Source organism: Hyla sarda, chromosome 8 (assembly GCF_029499605.1).
Source record: "Hyla sarda isolate aHylSar1 chromosome 8, aHylSar1.hap1, whole genome shotgun sequence".
NCBI classification, from domain to species: domain Eukaryota; kingdom Metazoa; phylum Chordata; class Amphibia; order Anura; family Hylidae; genus Hyla; species Hyla sarda.
In genome coordinates this window covers 233659081-233681393 of record NC_079196.1, presented here as the reverse complement: position 1 = coordinate 233681393, position 22313 = coordinate 233659081, and the positions used below count along the sequence as shown (strand labels likewise).

Sequence of the window (22313 nt, the reverse complement as noted above, 5' to 3'; positions counted from 1 at the left end):
AAATCTCCTGATCTGATCCCTCATGTGGTGAAATCTCCTGATCTGAACTCTGATGTGGTGGAATCTCCTGATCTGATCCCTCATGTGGAGGAATCTCCTGATCTGATCTCTCAGGTGAAATCTCCTGATCTGATTCCTCATGTGGTGAAATCTCCTGATCTGATTCCTCATGTGGTGGAATCTCCTGATCTGATCTCTGATGTGGAGGAATCTCCTGATCTGATCCGTCATGTGGAGGAATCTTCTGATCTGATCCCTCATGTGGTGGAATCTCCTGATCTTATCCCTCATGCGGAGGAATCTCCTGATCCGATCCTCATGTGGTGGAATCTCCTGATCTGATCGCTCATGTGGAGGAATCTCCTGATCTGATCTCTCATGTGGAGGAATCTCCTGATCGGATCTCTGATGTGGAGGAATCTCCTGATCTTATCTCTCATGTGGAGGAATCTCCTGATCTGATTCCTCATGTGGTGGAATCTCCTGATCTGATCCCTCATGTGGTGGAATCTCCTGATCTGATCTCTCATGTGGAGGAATTTACTGATCTGATCCCTCATGTGGTGGAATCTCCTGATCTGATCTCTCATGTGGAGGAATTTCCTGATCTGATCCCTCATGTGGAGGAATTTCCTGATCTGATCCCTCATGTGGAGGAATCTCCTGATCTGATCCTCATGTGGTGGAATCTCCTGATCTGATCTCTCATGTGGAGGAATCTCCTGATCTGATCTCTCATGTGAAGGACTCTCCTGATCTGATCTCTCATGTGGTGAAATCTCCTGATCTGATTTCTGATGTGGTGGAATCTCCTGATCTGATCCCTCATGTGGTGGAATCTCCTGATCTTATCCCTCATGCGGAGGAATCTCCTGATCCGATCCTCATGTGGTGGAATCTCCTGATCTGATCGCTCATGTGGAGGAATCTCCTGATCTGATCACTCATGTGGAGGAATCTACTGATCTGATCTCTCATGTGGAGGAATCTCCTGATCTGATCTCTCATGTGGAGGAATCCCCTGATCTGATCCCTCGTGTGGTGGAATCTCCTGATCTGATCCCTCATGTGGTGGAATCTCCTGATCTGATCTCTCATGTGGAGGAATTTCCTCATCTGATCCCTCATGTGGTGAAATCTCCTGATCTGATCTCTGATGTGGTGGAATCTCCTGATCTGATCCCTCATGTGGTGGAATCTCCTGATCTGATCTCTGATGGGGAGGAATCTCCTGATCTGATCTGTCATGTGGAGGAATCTTCTGATCTGATCCCTCATGTGGTGGAATCTCCTGATCTGATCTCTCATGTGGAGGAATCTCTTGATCTTATGATCTGATCGCTCATGTGGAGGAATCTCCTGATCTGATCTCTCATGTGGAGGTATCTCCTGATCTTATCCCTCATGCGGAGGAATCTCCTGATCTGATCCCTCATGTGGAGGAATCTTCTGATCTGATACCTCATGTGGAGGAATCTCCTGATCTGATCCCTCATGTAATGGAATCTCCTGATCTGATCTCTCATGTGGAGGAATCTCCTGATCTGATCCCTCATGTGGAGGAATCTCCTGATCTGATCTCTCGTGTGGAGGAATCTCCTGATCTGATCTCTGATGTGGAGGAATCTCCTGATCTGATCCCTCATGTGGAGGAATCTCTTGATCTGATCTCTCATGTGGTGGAATCTCCTGATCTGATCTCTGATGTGGTGGAATATCCTGATCTGATCCCTCATGTGGAGGAATATCCTGATCTGATCTCTCATGTGGAGAAATCTCCTGATCTGATCCTCATGTGGAGGAATCTCCTGATCTGATCGTTCATGTGGAGGAATCTCCTGATCTGATCGTTCATGTGGAGGAATCTCCTGATCTGATCTCTCATGTGAAGGACTCTCCTGATCTGATCCCTCATGTGGTGGAATCTCCTGATCTGATCTCTCATGTGGAGGAATCTCCTGATCTGATCCGTCATGTGGAGGAATCTTCTGATCTGATCCCTCATGTGGTGGAATCTTCTGATCTGATCCCTCATGTGGAGGAATCTCCTGATCTGATCTCTGATGTGGAGAAATCTCCTGATCTGATCCGTCATGTGGAGGAATCTCCTGATCTGATCGTTCATGTGGAGGAATCTCCTGATCTGATCGTTCATGTGGAGGAATCTCCTGATCTGATCTCTCAGGTGAAGGACTCTCCTGATCTGATCCCTCATGTAATGGAATCTCCTGATCTGATCTCTCATGTGGTGGAATCTCCTGATCTGATCCTCATGTGGTGGAATCTCCTGATCTGATCGCTCATGTGGAGGAATCTCCTGATATGATCCCTCATGTGGTGAAATCTCCTGATCTGATCCCTCATGTGGTGGAATCTCCTGATCTGATCTCTGATGTGGAGGAATCTCCTGATCTGATCCTTCATGTGGAGGAATCTTCTGATCTGATCCCTCATGTGGTGGAATCTCCTGATCTTATCCCTCATGCGGAGGAATCTCCTGATCCGATTCTCATGTGGTGGAATCTCCTGATCTGATCGCTCATGTGGAGGAATCTCCTGATCTGATCTCTCATGTGGAGGAATCTCCTGATCGGATCTCTCATGTGGAGGAATCTCCTGATCTTATCTCTCATGTGGAGGAATCTCCTGATCTGATCCCTCGTGTGGTGGAATCTCCTGATCTGATCCCTCATGTGGAGGAATCTCCTGATCTGATCTCTCATGTGGAGGAATTTACTGATCTGATCCCTCATGTGGTGGAATCTCCTGATCTGATCTCTCATGTGGAGGAATTTCCTGATCTGATCCCTCATGTGGAGGAATTTCCTGATCTGATCCCTCATGTGGTGGAATCTCCTGATCTGATCTCTCATGTGGAGGAATTTCCTGATCTGATCCCTCATGTGGTGAAATCTCCTGATCTAATCTCTGATGTGGTGGAATCTCCTGATCTGATCCCTCATGTGGTGGAATCTCCTGATCTGATCTCTGATGTGGAGGAATCTCCTGATCTGATCCGTCATGTGGAGGAATCTTCTGATCTGATCCCTCATGTGGTGGAATCTCCTGATCTGATCTCTCATGTGGAGGAATCTCTTGATCTTATGATCTGATCGCTCATGTGGAGGAATCTCCTGATCTGATCTCTCATGTGGAGGTATCTCCTGATCTTATCCCTCATGCGGAGGAATCTCCTGATCTGATCCCTCATGTGGAGGAATCTTCTGATCTGATCCCTCATGTGGAGGAATCTCCTGATCTGATCCCTCATGTAATGGAATCTCCTGATCTGATCTCTCATGTGGAGGAATCTCCTGATCTGATCCCTCATGTGGAGGAATCTCCTGATCTGATCTCTCATGTGGAGAAATCTCCTGATCTGATCCTCATGTGGAGGAATCTCCTGATCTGATCGTTCATGTGGAGGAATCTCCTGATCTGATCTCTCATGTGAAGGACTCTCCTGATCTGATCCCTCATGTGGTGGAATCTCCTGATCTGATCTCTGATGTGGAGGAATCTCCTGATCTGATCCGTCATGTGGAGGTATCTTCTGATCTGATCCCTCATGTGGTGGAATCTCCTGATCTGATCACTCATGTGGTGGAATCTTCTGATCTGATCCCTCATGTGGAGGAATCTCCTGATTTAATCCCTCATGTAATGGAATCTCCTGATCTGATCTCTCATGTGGAGGTATCTCCTGATCTTATCCCTCATGCGGAGGAATCTCCTGATCTGATCCCTCATGTGGAGGAATCTTCTGATCTGATCCCTCATGTGGAGGAATCTCCTGATCTGATCCCTCATGTAATGGAATCTCCTGATCTGATCTCTCATGTGGAGGAATCTCCTGATCTGATCCCTCATGTGGAGGAATCTCCTGATCTGATCTCTCATGTGGAGAAATCTCCTGATCTGATCACTCATGTGGTGGAATCTTCTGATCTGATCCCTCATGTGGAGGAATCTCCTGATTTAATCCCTCATGTAATGGAATCTCCTGATCTGATCTCTCATGTGGAGGAATCTCCTGATCTGATCCCTTATGTGGAGGAATCTCCTGATCTGATCTCTCGTGTGGAGGAATCTCCTGATCTGATCTCTGATGTGGAGGAATCTCCTGATCTGATCCCTCATGTGGAGGAATCTCCTGATCGGATCTCTCATGTGGAGGAATCTCCTGATCTGATCTCTCATGTGGTGGAATCTCCTGATCTGATCCTTCATGTGGAGGAATCTCCCGATCTGATCCCTCATGTGGAGGAATCTCCTCATCTGATCCCTCATGTGGAGGAATATCCTGATTCGATCTCTGATGTGGAGGAATCTCCTGATCTGATCCCTCATGTGGAGGAATCTCCTGATCTGATCTCTCATGTGGAGAAATCTCCTGATCTGATCCCTCATGTGGAGGAATGTCAGGATCCGGACTGGTATGCAGCGAGGACACTGGAGGTGTATCCTCTGTGTCAGTGGGGTGATGGCGTGGGCCGTACCAGGGGAACGGAATCTAAGGGGTTACTGGTTTTCACCAGAGCCCGCCGCAAAGCGGGATGGACTTGCAGTGGCAGGTAACCCCCAGGTCGTTCCACCCGATAGCGACTCAACCCCAACTGACAGCTGAGACAGGCGCGGTACACAGGGACAAGGCAAGAGCAAGGTCGGACGTAGCAGAAAGTCAGGGCAGGCAGCAAGAGTCGTAGTCAGGGGCAACAGCAGAAGGTCTGGGTACACAGGCTTGGGAACACACTAAACGCTTTCTCAGGGCACTAAGGTAACAAGATCCGGCGCGGACAGGAAGGGGAAGTGGGTTTATATATATATGGACAGATGGAAGCTCATTAGGGTGATTGGGCCAGGCACCAATTAGCGGTGCGCTGGCCCTTTAAATCTGAGAGCCCTGGCACGTGCCCTAGAGAGCGGGGCTGCGTGCACCGGGACCCAGCAGGAGATCGGGACAGGTGAGTGGGACGGGATGCGATCCGCGAGCAGGCACGTCCCGCTAGGCGGATCGCATCCCCGCCGGATACAACAGAGCAGCGTCTCCGGTTATCGCTGCCGACCGGAGCGCTGCAAGGCAGAGGACGCCGCGAACGCTCCAGAGGAGGAGGAGGAGCCGGAGCGCTCGGCGTAACAGTACCCCCCTCCCCCTTTGGTCTCCCTCTCTTTTTGGAGCCCAGGAACCTATGGATGAGCTCCTTGTTGAGGATATTTTCCTCGGGCTCCCAAGACCTCTCTTCGGGGCCACAATTCTCCCAATAAACAAGATTTTTTTTTTTTTACCTCTGACAACCTTGGAGGCGAGGATTTCTTTTACCGTGAAGACATCAGAGGAGCCAGAGACAGGAGCAGGAACGGTGACCTTGGGGGAAAAGCGGTTAAAAACGAGAGGTTTGAGAAGGGAAACATGAAAGGAGTTAGGAATATGAAGAGAAGGAGGAAGATGAAGCTTGTAGGAGACAGAGTAGATTTGACTTTTGACTTTAAATTGTCCAAGGTAACGTGGACCCAGCTTATAGCTGGGAACACAAAACCGTATATATTTGGCAGAGAGTCACACTTTGTCCCCAGGAGCGAAGACAGGAGGAGTTCTTCTCTTCTTATCTGCATGTCTCTTCATACGAGACGAGGCCTGTAGGAGCGACTTTTGAGTCTCCTTCCAGATAACAGAGAAGTCCCGGGTTACTTCATCTACGGCAGGAACTCCAGAAGAAGTGGGAATGGGGAGGGGGGGCAGAGGGTGATGGCTGTACACCACAAAGAATGGGGATTTGGCGGAGGATTCCGAATTTTTGAAATTGTACGAGAATTCAGCCCAGGGCAGAAGGTCGACCCAATCATCTTGGCGGGAGGAGACAAAATGTCGCAAGTAGTCAACAAGAATCTGGTTTACTCTCTCTACTTGCCCATTGGATTGGGGGTGATAGGAGGACGAGAAATTTAATTTGATCTTTAATTGGTTACAGAGAGCTCTCCAAAATTTCGACACAAATTGAACGCCTCTATCCGAGACGATATGCGTGGGAAGCCTGTGAAGACGAAAAATCTGCTGAAAAAATTGCTTCGTCAACTGTGGCGCAGAAGGAAGGCCTGGAAGCGGAATGCAGTGAGCCATTTTGGAAAAACGATCAACGACCACCCAGATGACCGTATTGCCATGGGATACGGGAAGATCAGTAATTAAATCCATGGCAATTTGGGACCATGGTTGCTCAGGGACGAGCAAAGGAAGGAGGAGTCCAGCAGGCTTCTGGCGAGGGGTTTTATCCCGGGCACAAAAAGTATAGGCCCGAACTAAATCAGTAACGTCACCCTCTAGTGTACGCCACCAATACAGACGGGAAATGAGCTGAATGGACTTTTTAATGCCAGCATGGTGAGAGGAATGTCCCCATTTGAGGATCTTGAGGCTAAGACGTGGAGGAACAAAAGTCTTTCCAGGGGGGGTTTGTCCCAGTGAGGCTGGAGCAGAGGAGACCAGGCACTCAGCCGGTACGATATGCTGCAGAGGGGCTTCAGATTCAGAGGCATCAGAGAAACGTGAAAGGGCGTCAGCTCTGACATTCTTGTCAGCAGGACGGAAGTGTATCTCAAAGTTAAAGCGGGCAAAAAACAACGACCATCTAGCCTGGCGAGGATTCAGACGCTGAGCGGACTGGAGGTACGAGAGATTCTTGTGGTCAGTGTAAATGACAATGGGGTGTTTGGAACCCTCCAATAGATGTCTCCACTCCTCGAGTGCTAACTTGATGGCCAGAAGTTCACGATCTCCAATGGAGTAGTTCTTTTCTGCCGGAGAGAAAGTTTTTGAGAAAAAACCACAAGTAATGTTACGTCCGGTAGCGTTTTTTTGAAGAAGTATGGCTCCGGCTCCGACTGAGGAAGCGTCTACTTCCAGGAAGAATGGCTTCAATGGATCAGGTCTGGACAGAACGGGTGCAGAGGCGAAGGCAGTTTTGAGCCGATTGAAGGCCTTATCCGCTTGTGGAGACCACTACTTAGGATTAGCATTCTTTCTGGTCAGAGCCACAATAGGGGCCACTATGGTGGAGAAGTGGGGAATAAACTGTCGGTAACAGCAGAAGGTCTGGGTACACAAGCTTGGGAACACACTAAACGCTTTCTCAGGGCACTGAGGCAACAAGATCTGGCGAGGACAGGAAGGGGAAGTGGGTTTATATATATATGGACCAGATGAAAGCTCATTAGGGTGATTGGGCCAGTCACCAATTAGCGGTGTGCTGGCCCTTTAAATCTGAGAGCCCCGGCGCACGCGCGCCCTAGAGAGCAGGGCCGCGCACACCGGGACCCAGCAGGAGATCGGGACAGGTGAGTGGCACGGGATGCAATCCGCGAGCGGGCAAGTCCCGCTAGGTGGATCGCATCCCCGCCGGGCACAACAGAGCAGCGTCTCCGGTCAGAGCTGCCGACCGGAGCGCTGCAAGGCAGAGGATGCCGCGAGCGCTTCGGAGGAGGAGCCGGAGCGTTCGGTGTAACAAGGAATCTCCTGATCTGATCACTCATGTGGAGGAATCTCCTGATCTGATCACTCATGTGGAGGAATCTCCTGATCTGATCCCTCATGTGGAGGAATCTCCTGATCTGATCACTCATGTGGAGGAATCTCCTGATCTGATCTCTCATGTGGAGGAATCTCCTGATCTGATCTCTCGTGTGGAGGAATCTCCTGATCTGATCTCTCGTGTGGAGGAATCTCCTGATCTGATCTCTCGTGTGGAGGAATCTCCTGATCTGATCCCTCATGTGGAGGAATCTCCGGATATGATCCCTCATGTGGAGGAATCTCCTGATCTGATCCCTCATGTGGAGGAATCTCCTGATCTGATCTCTCGTGTGGAGGAATCTCCTGATCTGATCTCTCGTGTGGAGGAATCTCCTGATCTGATCTCTCGTGTGGAGGAATCTCCTGATCTGATCTCTCGTGTGGAGGAATCTACTGATCTGATCTCTAGTGTGGTGGAATCTTTTGATCTGATCTCTCGTGTGATGGAATCTCCTGATCTGATCTCTTGTGTGGTGGAATCTCCTGATCTTATCTCTCGTGTGATGGAATCTCCTGATCTGATCCCTCATGTGGTGAAATCTCCTGATCTGATCTCTCGTGTGATGGAATCTCCTGATCTGATCTCTCGTGTGATGGAATCTCCTGATCTGATCTCTCGTGTGATGAAATCTCCTGATCTGATCCGTATGTGGAGGAATCTCCTGATCTAATCCATTGGGGTTGTTCCTGCTCTTACCTAACGTTGTGTTCAGTTCTGTGATCTCCTCGTCGTACAGGGAGTCGGTCACGTCGGTGATATTCAGTCTTCCCCTGTTCTTTGTATGGTAGAGGATGGCAAAGTGACAGGTGGACGCTTCTTCTCTGAACCTCTTTTGGCCATTATTGGTTATGATGCAGCTTCTCACCTCTAAACCTTCAGCCTTCAGGAAGTCACTGAGAAACCTGTAATTGGTGTCACCGTCCCGGGAGAAGATCGCGACCACTCGCTTCATGGTCAAAGTCTTCTGGAGAATGGAGGGAAAGAGTTATAGCAATCAAATATACTCCTCAGCTGCTACAGAACATCATAATACACACCTCAGCTTCTACAGAACATTATAATACACACCTCAGCTTCTACAGAACATCATATTACACACCTCAGCTTCTACAGAACATTATAATACACACCTCAGCTTCTACAGAACATTATAATACACACCTCAGCTTCTACAGAACATTATAATACACACCTCAGCTTCTACAGAACATTATAATACACACCTCAGCTTCTACAGAACATTATAATACACACCTCAGCTTCTACAGAACATTATAATACACACCTCAGCTTCCACAGAACATTATAATACACACCTCAGCTTCTACAGAACATTATAATACACACCTCAGCTTCTACAGAACATTATAATACACACCTCAGCTTCTACAGAACATCATAATACACACCTCAGCTTCTACAGAACATTATTATACACACCTCAGCTTCTACAGAACATTATAATACACACCTCAGCTTCTACAGAACATTATAATACACACCTCAGCTTCTACAGAACATTATAGTACACACCTCAGCTTCTACAGAACATTATAATACACACCTCAGCTTCTACAGAACATTATAATACACACCTCAGCTTCTACAGAACATTATAATACACACCACAGCTTCTACAGAACATTATAATACACACCTCAGCTTCTACAGAACATTATAATACACACCTCAGCTTCTACAGAACATTATAATACACACCTCAGCTTCTACAGAACATTATAATACACACCTCAGCTTCTACAGAACATTATAATACACACCTCAGCTTCCACAGAACATTATAATACACACCTCAGCTTCTACAGAACATTATAATACACACCTCAGCTTCTACAGAACATTATAATACACACCTCAGCTTCTACAGAACATTATAATACACACCTCAGCTTCTACAGAACATTATAATACACACCTCAGCTTCTACAGAACATCATAATACACACCTCAGCTTCTACAGAACATCATAATACACACCTCAGCTTCTACAGAACATTATAATACACACCTCAGCTTCTACAGAACATTATAATACACACCTCAGCTTCTACAGAACATTATAATACACACCTCAGCTTCTACAGAACATTATAATACACACCTCAGCTTCTACAGAACATTATAATACACACCTCAGCTTCTACAGAACATCATAATACACACCTCAGCTTCTACAGAACATTATAATACACACCTCAGCTTCTACAGAACATTATAATACACATCTCAGCTTCTACAGAACATTATAATACACACCTCAGCTTCTACTGAACATTATAATACACACCTCAGCTTCTACAGAACATTATAATACACACCTCAGCTTCTACAGAACATTATAATACACACCTCAGCTTCTACAGAACATTATAATACACACATCAGCTTCCACAGAACATTATAATACACACCTCAGCTTCTACAGAACATTATAATACACACATCAGCTTCCACAGAACATTATAATACACACCTCAGCTTCTACAGAACATTATAATACACACCTCAGCTTCTACAGAACATTATAATACACACCTCAGCTTCTACAGAACATTATAATACACACCTCAGCTTCTACAGAACATCATAATACACACCTCAGCTTCTACAGAACATTATAATACACACCTCAGCTTCTACAGAACATTATAATACACATCTCAGCTTCTACAGAACATTATAGTACACACCTCAGCTTCTACTGAACATTATAATACACACCTCAGCTTCTACAGAACATTATAATACACACCTCAGCTTCTACAGAACATTATAATACACACCTCAGCTTCTACAGAACATTATAATACACCTCAGCTTCTACAGAACATTATAATACACATCTCAGCTTCTACAGAACATTATAGTACACACCTCAGCTTCTACTGAACATTACAATACACACCTCAGCTTCTACAGAACATTATAATACACACCTCAGCTTCTACAGAACATTATAATACACACCTCAGCTTCTACAGAACATTATAATACACACCTCAGCTTCTACAGAACATCATAATACACACCTCAGCTTCTACAGAACATTATAATACACACCTCAGCTTCTACAGAACATTATAATACACATCTCAGCTTCTACAGAACATTATAGTACACACCTCAGCTTCTACTGAACATTATAATACACACCTCAGCTTCTACAGAACATTATAATACACACCTCAGCTGCTGCAGAACATTATAATACACACCTCAGCTTCTACAGAACATTATAATACACATCTCAGCTTCTACAGAACATTATAGTACACACCTCAGCTTCTACTGAACATTATAATACACACCTCAGCTTCTACTGAACATTATAATACACACCTCAGCTTCTACAGAACATTATAATACACACCTCAGCTTCTACAGAACATTATAATACACACCTCAGCTTCTACAGAACATCATAATACACACCTCAGCTGCTGCAGAACATTATAATACACACCTCAGCTTCTACAGAACATTATAATGCACACCTCAGCTTCTACAGAACATTATAATACACATCTCAGCTGCTGCAGAACATTATAATACACACCTCAGCTTCTACAGAACATTATTATACACTCCTCAGCTTCTACAGAACATTATAATACACACCTCAGCTGCTGCAGAACATTATAATACACTCCTCAGCTTCTACAGAACATTATAATACACACACCTCAGCTTCTACAGAACATTATAGTACACACCTCAGCTTCTACAGAACATTATAATACACATCTCAGCTGCTGTAGAACATTATATTGGACACCTCAGCTGCTGTAGAACATTACATTGCACACTTTAGCTGCTGCAGTGCATCATAAAACATATCTTAACTGCTTAAAAGTCTTATAATGCACACCTCAGCTGCTGCAGTACCTCATAAAACGCACCTCAGCTGCTGCAGTACCTCATAAAATGCACCTAAGCTGCTGCAGTACCTCATAAAATGCACCTCAGCTGCTGCAGTACCTCATAAAACACACCTCAGCTGCTGCAGTACCTCATAAAACGCACCTCAGCTGCTGCAGTACCTCATAAAATGCACCTCAGCTGCTGCAGTACCTAATAAAATGCACCTCAGCTGCTGCAGTACCTCATAAAACACACCTCAGCTGCTGCAGTACCTCATAAAATGCACCTCAGCTGCTGCAGTACCTCATAAAATGCACCTCAGCTGCTGCAGTACCTCATAAAACGCACCTCAGCTGCTGCAGTACCTCATAAAATGCACCTCAGCTGCTGCAGTACCTCATAAAACGCACCTCAGCTGCTGCAGTACCTCATAAAACACACCTCAGCTGCTGCAGTACCTCATAAAACGCACCTCAGCTGCTGCAGTACCTCATAAAATGCACCTAAGCTGCTGCAGTACCTCATAAAATGCACCTCAGCTGCTGCAGTACCTCATAAAACACACCTCAGCTGCTGCAGTACCTCATAAAACGCACCTCAGCTGCTGCAGTACCTCATAAAATGCACCTCAGCTGCTGCAGTACCTAATAAAATGCACCTCAGCTGCTGCAGTACCTCATAAAACACACCTCAGCTGCTGCAGTACCTCATAAAATGCACCTCAGCTGCTGCAGTACCTCATAAAATGCACCTCAGCTGCTGCAGTACCTCATAAAACGCACCTCAGCTGCTGCAGTACCTCATAAAATGCACCTCAGCTGCTGCAGTACCTCATAAAACGCACCTCAGCTGCTGCAGTACCTCATAAAACACACCTCAGCTGCTGCAGTACCTCATAATACACATCCCAACTGCTAAAGAGCCTCATAAGTCACACCTAAGCTGCTGCAGAACTGCATAAAACAACTTAGCAGCTGTAACATGCCCTCTCCTGCGTTGATAACTCTTTGTTGTGGTCCCGTCCCCCACCTGTCTGTACAGGTCAGTGTGTCCCCTCTTTTCCTGGGGTCCGCTCCTCCCCGTCCTCCTCGTTCTTCTTCTTTTGTGTCTTTTCTCTTTCAGCTTCTTCTTCTTTTGCTCTAAGAGGAAAGTGAAAGTGAAAGTGTCTCCTCCTCGTGACCTTTACCCCAGAGAACGTGCTGTGGCCTCCCCCTCGTGACCTTTACCCCTGAGGACGTGCTGCGGCCTCCTCATCCTCATCACACCCTGATCTTCTCTAGGTCTACAGCTGCTCTACTGCTCTCTGTTATCAGCCGCCTCCCTGCTGTCCGCAGCTTCTCCCTTCTTTAGATTTTGTGATGCAGGAGGAGACAAGACCTGGTGGAGAAGTTGTGGATGTGAAGGAGCCGGGCGTGGGGGGGGGGGGGGGGGTGCGGAGGCCTCCGGAGCCTCTAAGAAGGAATCCGAAACTTCATGAAAATGAACAGGAAATCATTTTGGGGGAGATTTATATAAACCTGTCCAGAGGAAAAGTCGCCCATGGCAACCAATCAGATCACTTCTTTCATATTAAACCCCCAGAGGACGCAGGGTGCGCATGGCTACGGGCGACATCACCGATCAGAGTAATGTCCAGAATTAACCATTTAGATGCTGTGATCAAAGTTGACTGCAGCCTTTAACTCCTTGGGGACAGAGGGCATATACATACGCCCTCGCATCCCGTCACTTAAGGGCGGAGGGTCGTATCCAAACGCCCTCCGTATTTCCGATCACTGCAGCTCGCCGGGCGGTGATCGGACTGGGATAACTGCTGATATCTATTAGCAGGCATCCCATGGCAATGCCTAGGGGGGTCCTGAGAAGTGGCATAGTTTGGAGACCACTATACGATGGTCTCCAAACTGTAGCCCTCCAGATGTTGCAAAAGTACAATTCCCAGCATGGCCAGACAGTCAGGGATACTGGGCGTGTAGTTCTGCAATATCTGGCCCTTCAGATGTTGCAGAACTACAACTCCCAGCATGCCTGGACAGTCTAGGCATGCTTGGAGTTCTAGTTTTGCAATATCTGGAGGGCTACAGTTTGGAGACCACTACTTAGCGGTGCCCAAACTGTATATCCCCAGTTGTTGCATAACTACAACTCCTAGCATGCCCAGACTGTCCAGGCATGCTGGGAGTTGTAGTTCTGCAACATCTGAAGGGCCAGATATTGCAGAACTACACGCCCAGCATCCCTGTCTATCTGGCCATGCTGGGAATTGTAGTTTTGCAACAGCTGTAGGCACACTGGTTGGGAAACACTGAGCTAGAGTCTGTTTCCTAACTCAGTGATTACAACCTGTGTGCCTCCAGCTGTTGCAAAACTACAACTTCCAGAATGCACTGACAGACCGTACATGCTGGGAGTTGTAGTTTTGAAACAGCTGGAGGCACACGGGTTGGAATCACTGAGTTAGAGTCTGTTTTCTAACGCAGTGGTTCCCCACCAGTGTGCCTACAGCTGTTGTAAAACTACAACTCCCAGCATGTACGGTCTGTCAGCGCATTCTGGGAGTTGTCATTTTGCCACAGCTGAAGGTTTGGGGTGCCCCCCCCCCCCCCCATGTGAATGTACAGGGTACAGGGTACATTCACACGGGCGGGTTTACAGTGGGTTTCCTTCTACAAGTTTGAGCTGTGGCAAATTTTACGCCGCAGCTCAAACTCCCGGCGGAAAACTTACTGTGAACCCGCCCGTGTGAATGTACCCTAAAAACACTAACCTACCAAATAATGAAAAGTAAAACACTACATATACGCCCCCTTACACGTCCCCCCCCCCCCCACCTCCAATAAAAATGAAAAACATCTCATTTGGCAGTGTTTCCTAAACGGAGACTCCAGCTGTTGCTAAACCACAACTCCCAGTAGTGCCGGACAGCCATAGACTGTCCTGGCAGGCTGGGAGTCTTGCAACAGCTGGAGACACCCTGTTTGGGAAACACTGCTGTAGGGTTTTTGTGGAGACAAGCCCCATCCTTGTAACCGGGTCCGCCCCTATTGCAGGCCTTAAATGCGCATGGAGCTCTCTCACTTCAGACAGTTTAGGGCCACATATGGTGTATTTCCGTACTCGGGAGAAATTGTACTACAAATTTTGGAAGGATTTTTCTCCTTTTACCCCTTATGAAAAGTAAAAGTTGGGGGCTATACCAGCATGTTAGTGTAAAAAAATTTACATTTTTAGACTAACATGCTGGAGTTGCCCCATACTTTTCATTTTCACAAGAGGTAAAAGGAGAAAAAGACCCCCAAAATTTCTAACGCAATTTCTTCCTAGTACGGAAATACCACATATGTGGGTGTAAAATGCTCTGCGGACGAACTACACGGCTCAGGAGTGAGAGAGTGCCATGTACATTTGAGGCCTAAATTGGTGATTTGCACAGGGGTGGCTGATCGTTACAGCGGATCTGACATGAGTGCAAAAAGAAAAAACACCCACATTTTACCCCATTTTGGAAACTTCACCCCTCACGGAACGTAACAAGGGGTATAGTGAGCCTTAACACCCCACAGGTCTTTGACAAATTTTCGTTAACGTTGGACAAGAAAAAAAAAAATATTCCCCTGAAATGCTGGTGTTACCCACAATTTTTCATTTTCACAAAGGGTAGTAGGAAAAAAGCCCCCTGAAATGTGTAACCCCATTTCTTCTGAGTATATAAATATCCCATATGTGGATGTAAAGTGCTACGCTGGTGAACTACAATGCTCAGAAGAGAAAGAGTTGAATTGAAGGCCACGTGTGTTTACAAAGCCCCCATAGTGCCAGAACAAAGGACCACCCCACACATGTGACCCCATTTTGGAAACTACAGCCCTCATGTAATGTAATAAGGGGTACAGTGAGCATTTATGCCCCACATTTATGCCACACATTTTTTGAACAGTGGTCCGTGAAAATGAAAACATTTATTTTTCATTTGCACAGACCACTGTTCCAAAGATCTTTCAAATGCCAGTGGGGTGTAAATGCTAAATGCACCCCTTACTAAATTCTGTGAGGGGTGTTGTTTCCAAAATGGGGTCACATGTGGGGGGGGGTCCACTGTTCTGGCACCACGGGGGCTTTGTAAACACACATAGCCCCCGACTTCCATTCCAACCAAATTCTCTCACCAAAAGCCCAATGTGACTCCTTTTCTTCTAAGCATTGTAGTGCGCCAGGAGAGCACTTGACTTCCACACATGGGGTATTTCCATACTCAGAAGAGATGTGGTTAAAACATTTTGTGGGCTTTTTCTCCTATTACCCCTTGTAATAATGAAAAATTTGGGGTAACACAAACTTTTTATTGACAAAAAAAAAATGTATGTCCCAATTTTACGAACATTCGTCAATCACCTGTGGGGTGTTGAGGCTCACTGTACCCCTTGTTATGTTCCTTAAGGGGTGTAGTTTCCAAAATAGTATGCCATGTTTTTTTTTTTTTTTTTTTTTTGCTGTTCTGGCACCAAAGGGACTTCCTAAACGCCACATGCCCCCCAAAAACCATTTCAGCTAAATTTGCTTTCCAAAAGCCAAATGTGACTCCTTCTCTTCTGAGCATTGTAGTTCGCCCGCAGAGCATTTTACATCCTAACATAGGTGATTTCCATACTCAGAAGAGATCGGGTTACAAATTTTTTTTGGGGGGGGGCATACGGAAAAATAGAAGTGTTATAGGGGTGAAAAGGAGGAGGATTTTAAGGAAAAATTATAATTTATATAATTATAATTAAGTAGAAAAATAAAATACAACTTATATAAATCGGGTATTTCTGTAATCATATGGAACTACAGAATAAAGATAATGGGTCATTTGTACTGTAAAGTGAGCTGCGTAAAAATCGGAAGCCCCCAAAAATGTCAGAATAGCATTTGACTTTCAGTTTAACCCCACAAATGAAAAACTGCTCTACCCTTAAAAAGGCCTCTGAAAAATAAAAAGAAGCAATCCAATTGATTGCTATGGGCAACTGCACCACTCTTCATCTAAACAAGGATTGATCAATCTCCCCCTTTATGCGTAGCTGAGATGCACTTAAGGCAAGTAACACATCTGGATGGTCGTATGGTTGTTGGGTGAGAGATGGGAGAATGTGTGGATTCTGTGGACAGTCATGTGGGGGGGAGGTTCCTGAAAAAGATGCCAGAGTGATTGGTCAATCAGGGTCATGTAGGCCTTCTGGTCCTGGGAATAGTGACCTTCAGAGACACATTCTGGAGGCCTTGAGGAGGGGGGATAAATCAATCACTGTAGAGGGTAGAGAGGTAGAACTGTCCTTCTGGATAGAGCGGCACGGCCTCAGGGCCTTCCGAGAACAACAGAGAGGGGCCATGATAATTTCTTGGGTCTGGGGTCACCAGGAGGAATGTGGTCTGTCTTAAGTAGTAGTGGAAATTCTCCTTAAGATGGATTTAAGGTAAAATCTTTGTCCTCATACATCCTTATCCAGCTTTTTGATGTCACTTTGTGTGGGTCGAAGGGCTCAAGCTCTTTTGGTCTCTATAAGAGCCAGTAAAGATAGAACCCAAGTGGCAAGATTATGTTGTCCAAACAACATCAATAAAGTGACGGTATTAACGTGTAACAAATTTATCTTGTATAGACATCATGGTCTGGATTAGATGTTACAGAGAGGTGGTCAGTATCAGATATTTCCCTCCTTGTCCTCAAAATTGGGAAAAGCAGACTGGAAGATGTCTCCAAAAGAGTGGAACAGTGGAAAGGTTGGTCTTTGACCTTTAGGGAAAGGGTCTTCTTGATTAAGTCCTGCTTGCTCCTGTTGTTAATCTACTTGGGCAGTGTCAGCCTTTTGCCGGAATCCCTCTGGACTCAGGTCTACAGTCTGTTTTCCTAATGTTGTCAGGGAACAGACTGAACTAAAGAGGGTGGTGACTTGCCACACAAGGAGAATAGGTGAGTTGGGTATGGTCAACCATAAACACCTTTTTAAAGACAAATATATCTAACCTCTGGACAGATAGGGCTCCTCTTGCAGGAAATTTTTAACCTACTTTTTAGGAATGGCCACATGGGCATCTGCAAGATTATTCTCCACTGGTTCTGAAGGTCATCAGGAGGTGGGGGCTGGGGATGTGGGAGGTAAGAACTCTGCCGACAAAAATCCTCGATAACAGGGTCTTGCATTTCCAGAAACCACTGTCCCTCAATAATTGCCCAGGTTGGAATCAAGGGGTTGGGTTGTCTCTCTTAAATTCACCTAAGTATTGAGACTTGACCTGGCGAGGCTTCCATGGTCTGCCATATGTAAGGGGCAATCTGAAATAGAGGAACTCCGATGAAAAGGGTTGTCCCTGGGAGGAGTGTGGGGGTGTGCAGGAGGACATGGACCACTTCCTGCTTCAGTGCAATTTTAATATAGAGGTAAAATCAAAGGGTGGGAGCTTCCATTGATTGACCAAAACTGTCTGCCCTTTCCTATGCTGAGTGGCTTTATGGGGCCTTCACAAACCAGTGCAATTTATTTTTAGTCAGTGTAGTGGTCTGGTATCACACATGGCAAGCGAGGTGTTTAGTGTCGACGAGACAAATAATCCTCCCCGTGGCAAAAGTATGGAGGAACACTCTCGGTGATCGGGTGAATGTTTGCTCTTTAGTGTATGAAAAGTTGGGGGCATGTAGGGCATCTTTCCTGTAGAGGGGGGTTCTCTTTTAAGGTGCCCCGAGTAATCTCACATGATTTGCAATGACAAAAAGTCAGGGGATTATAAACAAGTTTATTTAAAAAATCTTGGACTAATACACATTTTTTTTATATGAATGCCACATATATTTATTTCACGCTAAAAAAACACCAAACAAAAGTTGGGTCTGTCTGATAATATTTATACTTCACTTTTATCATTGCACCAAGTGTTCAGGAAGTGGTGAAGGATTAACACTGCGCACACTTTATTCAGTATAGGTTACACTTTGTTGCCATCTAGTGGTAGTGTAGGGTAAAGAGTTCCAGAACATTTCAAAAGATATATGTCATGACCAGGGGTGGACAGGGAGAAGTGAGCCCTAAACTGTCCCTTGAAACACTCTCCCTGCCTACCCTACTTGCCCATCCACCCTAAATGATAGATCGACAGCTGGGCGCCAGTCCCTTCCTGCACTAAAGTGCAATGGGCGTAAAGATACACAAATTATACAGTACTTAGTTGGGGGGTCAAAAATGTAACGGGAATACAAAAACCAGAACAGATATACCAGGCAGAATATAATACTAACAAAGCAGCATATAGCATCCTAACATACAATTCAGAAACAATAGAAATGTCAGATATGAATAAATGAACAAGACTAGATATGGAATAAGTATACAGCAGAAACCAGGAGATGAAGGGGATGAACAGATGAACTGAATGTAAAACACTAAACAGGTCAGGAAACATAGAACATTGTTCACACTGGACACTGAACAAAGAAACAAACAAGACACCCCACTCCAAACATGGAGGGACATCAGTAATAAAGCCAAATAGACTCCTAACCAGCAGGCAATCTCAACCAAGCAGACTAAAATCTATATCATAAACAGGCATAATAACCATGGAAAAAACTCAGACAGACATAGCAAAGGTGAATCGTAAAACAATCAAAGTAGAACCAATCACAAGCAGAGTGTACAAGCAGAGCATCGGGTTTACATAACCCCGCCTGAGTTGCAAGTGGCTAATAGCATTAACTATTCTCTAGCCACTGCCCCGATCATGATAAACCACCCTTTGCCTTTATTGTTATTATTTGTTAGTTTTCTACCTTGATATTGCTCTGTATTTGCTGCGTTCCCCAGCAGGCGTGACTTAATCTGAAGCCATACAGGGGATAACTTCCTCTCTCACTCTGCTACACACAGCCCAGAGCAGTTCAGTGTTAGATAAGCTATGATTGGATAATGCTGCACACATCCCATCAGCATTTCCTGCTTTTGGACTTCTGCCAGGCCAGCAAGAGTCCAAAGTCTGTTCAAAAGATGGGGGTGGGGGGGTGCTCTGAACAAGTAGGGAGACACCTAGTGGAAGCTTTTTCAAATAAAAAACAAAAAAACATAACTTTTTTTTTAAAACAAAGTGCATTAGAAAGTTTTTTTTTTTATTTACCATAAGGAGTGCAATAGCAAAAATTAGTTTTCTTTTAATGAGAGTACCCATTTAAGAACTTTGAACAGTTTAAAGCTTAAGAACCTTCATTATCTGGATGAAGTTACATTTTCAGTAAAGTTACCTGTTCACAACTCCCTTAATCCTGTTGTCTGGGCTTCATCTGTACCTCCCCAACATCAAGGGCACCCCCAGCCACCATCAGCCATGATACCATACAGGATGTGACCCAGGCGGGCTATCACCACCTGTGCAGCCCCCTAATCTCTGTATCAGCCTTAGGGAGTGTAAGGTTTACCCTTCAAAACCCTTGTGTCTCTGTGACAGGGCTGTACACATCACAAGACCTTATGTCTGTATACTGTGATAAATAATTTCCACTCGTCCTTTTGGCTAAGATCAAGTGTAGTACCTTTCCTGTTAGTTGGCGGTGTGGAAGACCACCAAGGCAGGATGGGGAACCACACAGTAGGACGGGTGTACCAGGGATGGCTGTATAGCACAGCAGTCATCCCCGATGAGACCTGTTCCCTGCTGGATCTGGCCTTAAGGTCCCGGTAGAGTGAAGGCTGAGGTGCACATGCCCTGGGAGTGGTGACCCCGCTTGAATGAAAGCACAACGCACGCACTTTTTCTCTCACTCTTTTGGGCACTCAGCCTTAGTATCCCAGCCTTCCGGCTAGGATCGGGGAGTATTACACACTGTGCACATCCACTTATTTATTTATTTATTTTTTGTCACTGTGTCCACTTTTTGTGTTTGTTTTGTCCACTAGGATTTGGTAGGGTGCGGTAGCCCTTCTGGGTGTCCCTCCTGCTGGTCTAGGGGAGGTGTGTGTGACCATTAGGTTCCTCACCTCCCTGCTATAACCCGTGACATCCTGTTTCGGCAGGATGCCAAACCGGTTTTACTGGTTCCTTGGTGACAACCTGGTTAACGCCTAGTTGTCTGCCGAGAACACTTTCGGTCCCTGAGTAGCTTCGGCGAAAGGGGACATTGTACCTGGAACCTTGCAGGTGCCTTTTGGCCCGGAGGCGAAGGGTTTGGTTTGTTGGGGGGCCTCTCTCCTTTCGGAAGGGCTTGCGATAGACCGCATCCTCGTGCACGTTTTTTTGTGTGAACACTTGCACTTTTTACTAGCACTTGGGTGATTTGAGAGCACGTACCTTGGCTTTCAATAAAAAAAATAATAATTTCCACTCGTCCTGATCACGGCTTGTACACCTTTGTCTCCAGTCTACTCCTCTTGCACCATGCCTGGAATTGCTGTGAAGGTATTGGCCTGCAATCCACTCCAGTCCAAATCTTGTTCAGGGTTAAAGGGGTACTCTGCCCGTTGACATTCTATCCCCTATCCAATGAATAGGGGATAAGATGTCTGATAGCGGGGGTCCCCCATAATCTCCATAACACCAGGCATTCATTTAGAGCATTGAATGCAGCGCTGGAGACTCGAGATGTAACGGTCATGCCCCGCTCGTGATGTCATGGCCACGCCCCCTCAATGCAAGTCTATGGGAGGGGGCATGACGGCCCCCTCCCATAGACATGCATTGAGGGGGCATGGCTGTGATGTCACGAGCAGGGTGTGAATGTGACGCCATGAGTCTCCTCCCAGCATTGACAGTCATTCGGCTCAGAACGAAGTTTGCTGCATCCACTGGATGTCTGGGGTGCTGCAATTAAGATTGCGGAGGTCCCGAGCTACAGACCCCCATCATCAGATGTCTAGGGGTGGAGTACCCCTTTTAAAGGCTGAAGACCAGAAGGCTCCTAAGATTCTGCACCTAGAATCCCTAGAACAACCAATGAAAAAGTATGTTGGTAATCCAAAGGATTCACTAGTACTACCACCAGGTAGGCCTTGTGAGAACATGATATTGTGGTAACCAAGAGTAAGATATATGGGGTAGTTTAGGACAAATGAGAGTAGTAGTTCCTCTGGTTAAGTCTCTTATGTGATCATGGAAGTTTTGTTGTTAGCCAACCCTGTATGTCCCCTTGTGGATGTAAGCAACTTTTGTAAATATGGGTGTAAGGTTAGGGTGGTGGGAACTGTAGACTGCTGGGTAATGAGACTGAGGTAAATGTTTGTGAGGTAAATATTATGTAGTAAGTTCATGTTAACCTACCACACTGCAAGGTAAAGTTGGTGCCGGGTAAATAATACTTCAAATTCCAGGTAACCACGTGAACTTTAATTGAACAATTGCAGGATAGGTAGTGCAGACAGTTCAGTAGATGTGAAAATATAATGATACGGGGCTTACAGGGCTTTCTGGGACTTGTAGTTTTAACCGACTGTGACATGACTTGAACAGACTTGACTAGACATTACTTGTGTAGGCTTGACTTTACAGCTGACTATCACTGCCTTGCGCTGATTCATAGGGTGGACTTTAGTGGACAGGGGCAACGTGGGTGGCCTTTGGTTCCTATGGGGCCCTGTCAGATTCTTCTATTCTCTCTGAAGCAGACTTTGGACTGACAACCTGGTCGGTGGGATTCTTGTGAAGAGTATAGTTGCACTGTCCTTATGAGGTGGGGAAGGGGTCACACAGCAGAGATTTTGCCTCTACTATGACTAATTAGACTGACTAAACTCCTCCCTGTCTGGACAGACCTGGGTGAAGAAGGGCAGGAGGCCCTGATTGGCTGGATTGCTCATGTGATTTCTCACCCATCCTCTTACACATATAACATAAACTCCGTACATGACT

General features: G+C 45.9%; 2 protein-coding genes across 5 annotated transcripts in view; one reads left to right on the top strand and one right to left on the bottom strand.

The window, feature by feature from the left end:
- LOC130284976 (uncharacterized) overlaps positions 1–12826 on the bottom strand; it is a 41097-nt gene extending 28271 nt beyond the window's left edge. The window contains exons 1-3 of one of the 2 annotated variants that reach the window (XM_056535989.1): positions 12677–12826; positions 12480–12589; positions 8265–8529 (exon numbers count right to left, since the gene is read on the bottom strand). In XM_056535989.1, the coding sequence (XP_056391964.1) occupies positions 8265–8529; positions 12480–12589; positions 12677–12710 (409 nt within the window). In that variant the 5' untranslated portion in view covers positions 12711–12826. Of the gene's footprint in view, positions 1–8264; positions 8533–12479; positions 12590–12676 lie in introns of both variants that reach the window. The other variant, XM_056535988.1, reaches the window with a different exon arrangement.
- Positions 1–22313, top strand: part of LOC130284975 (proto-oncogene Mas-like) — a 69144-nt gene that overhangs the window by 38851 nt on the left and 7980 nt on the right. The window lies entirely within an intron of this gene.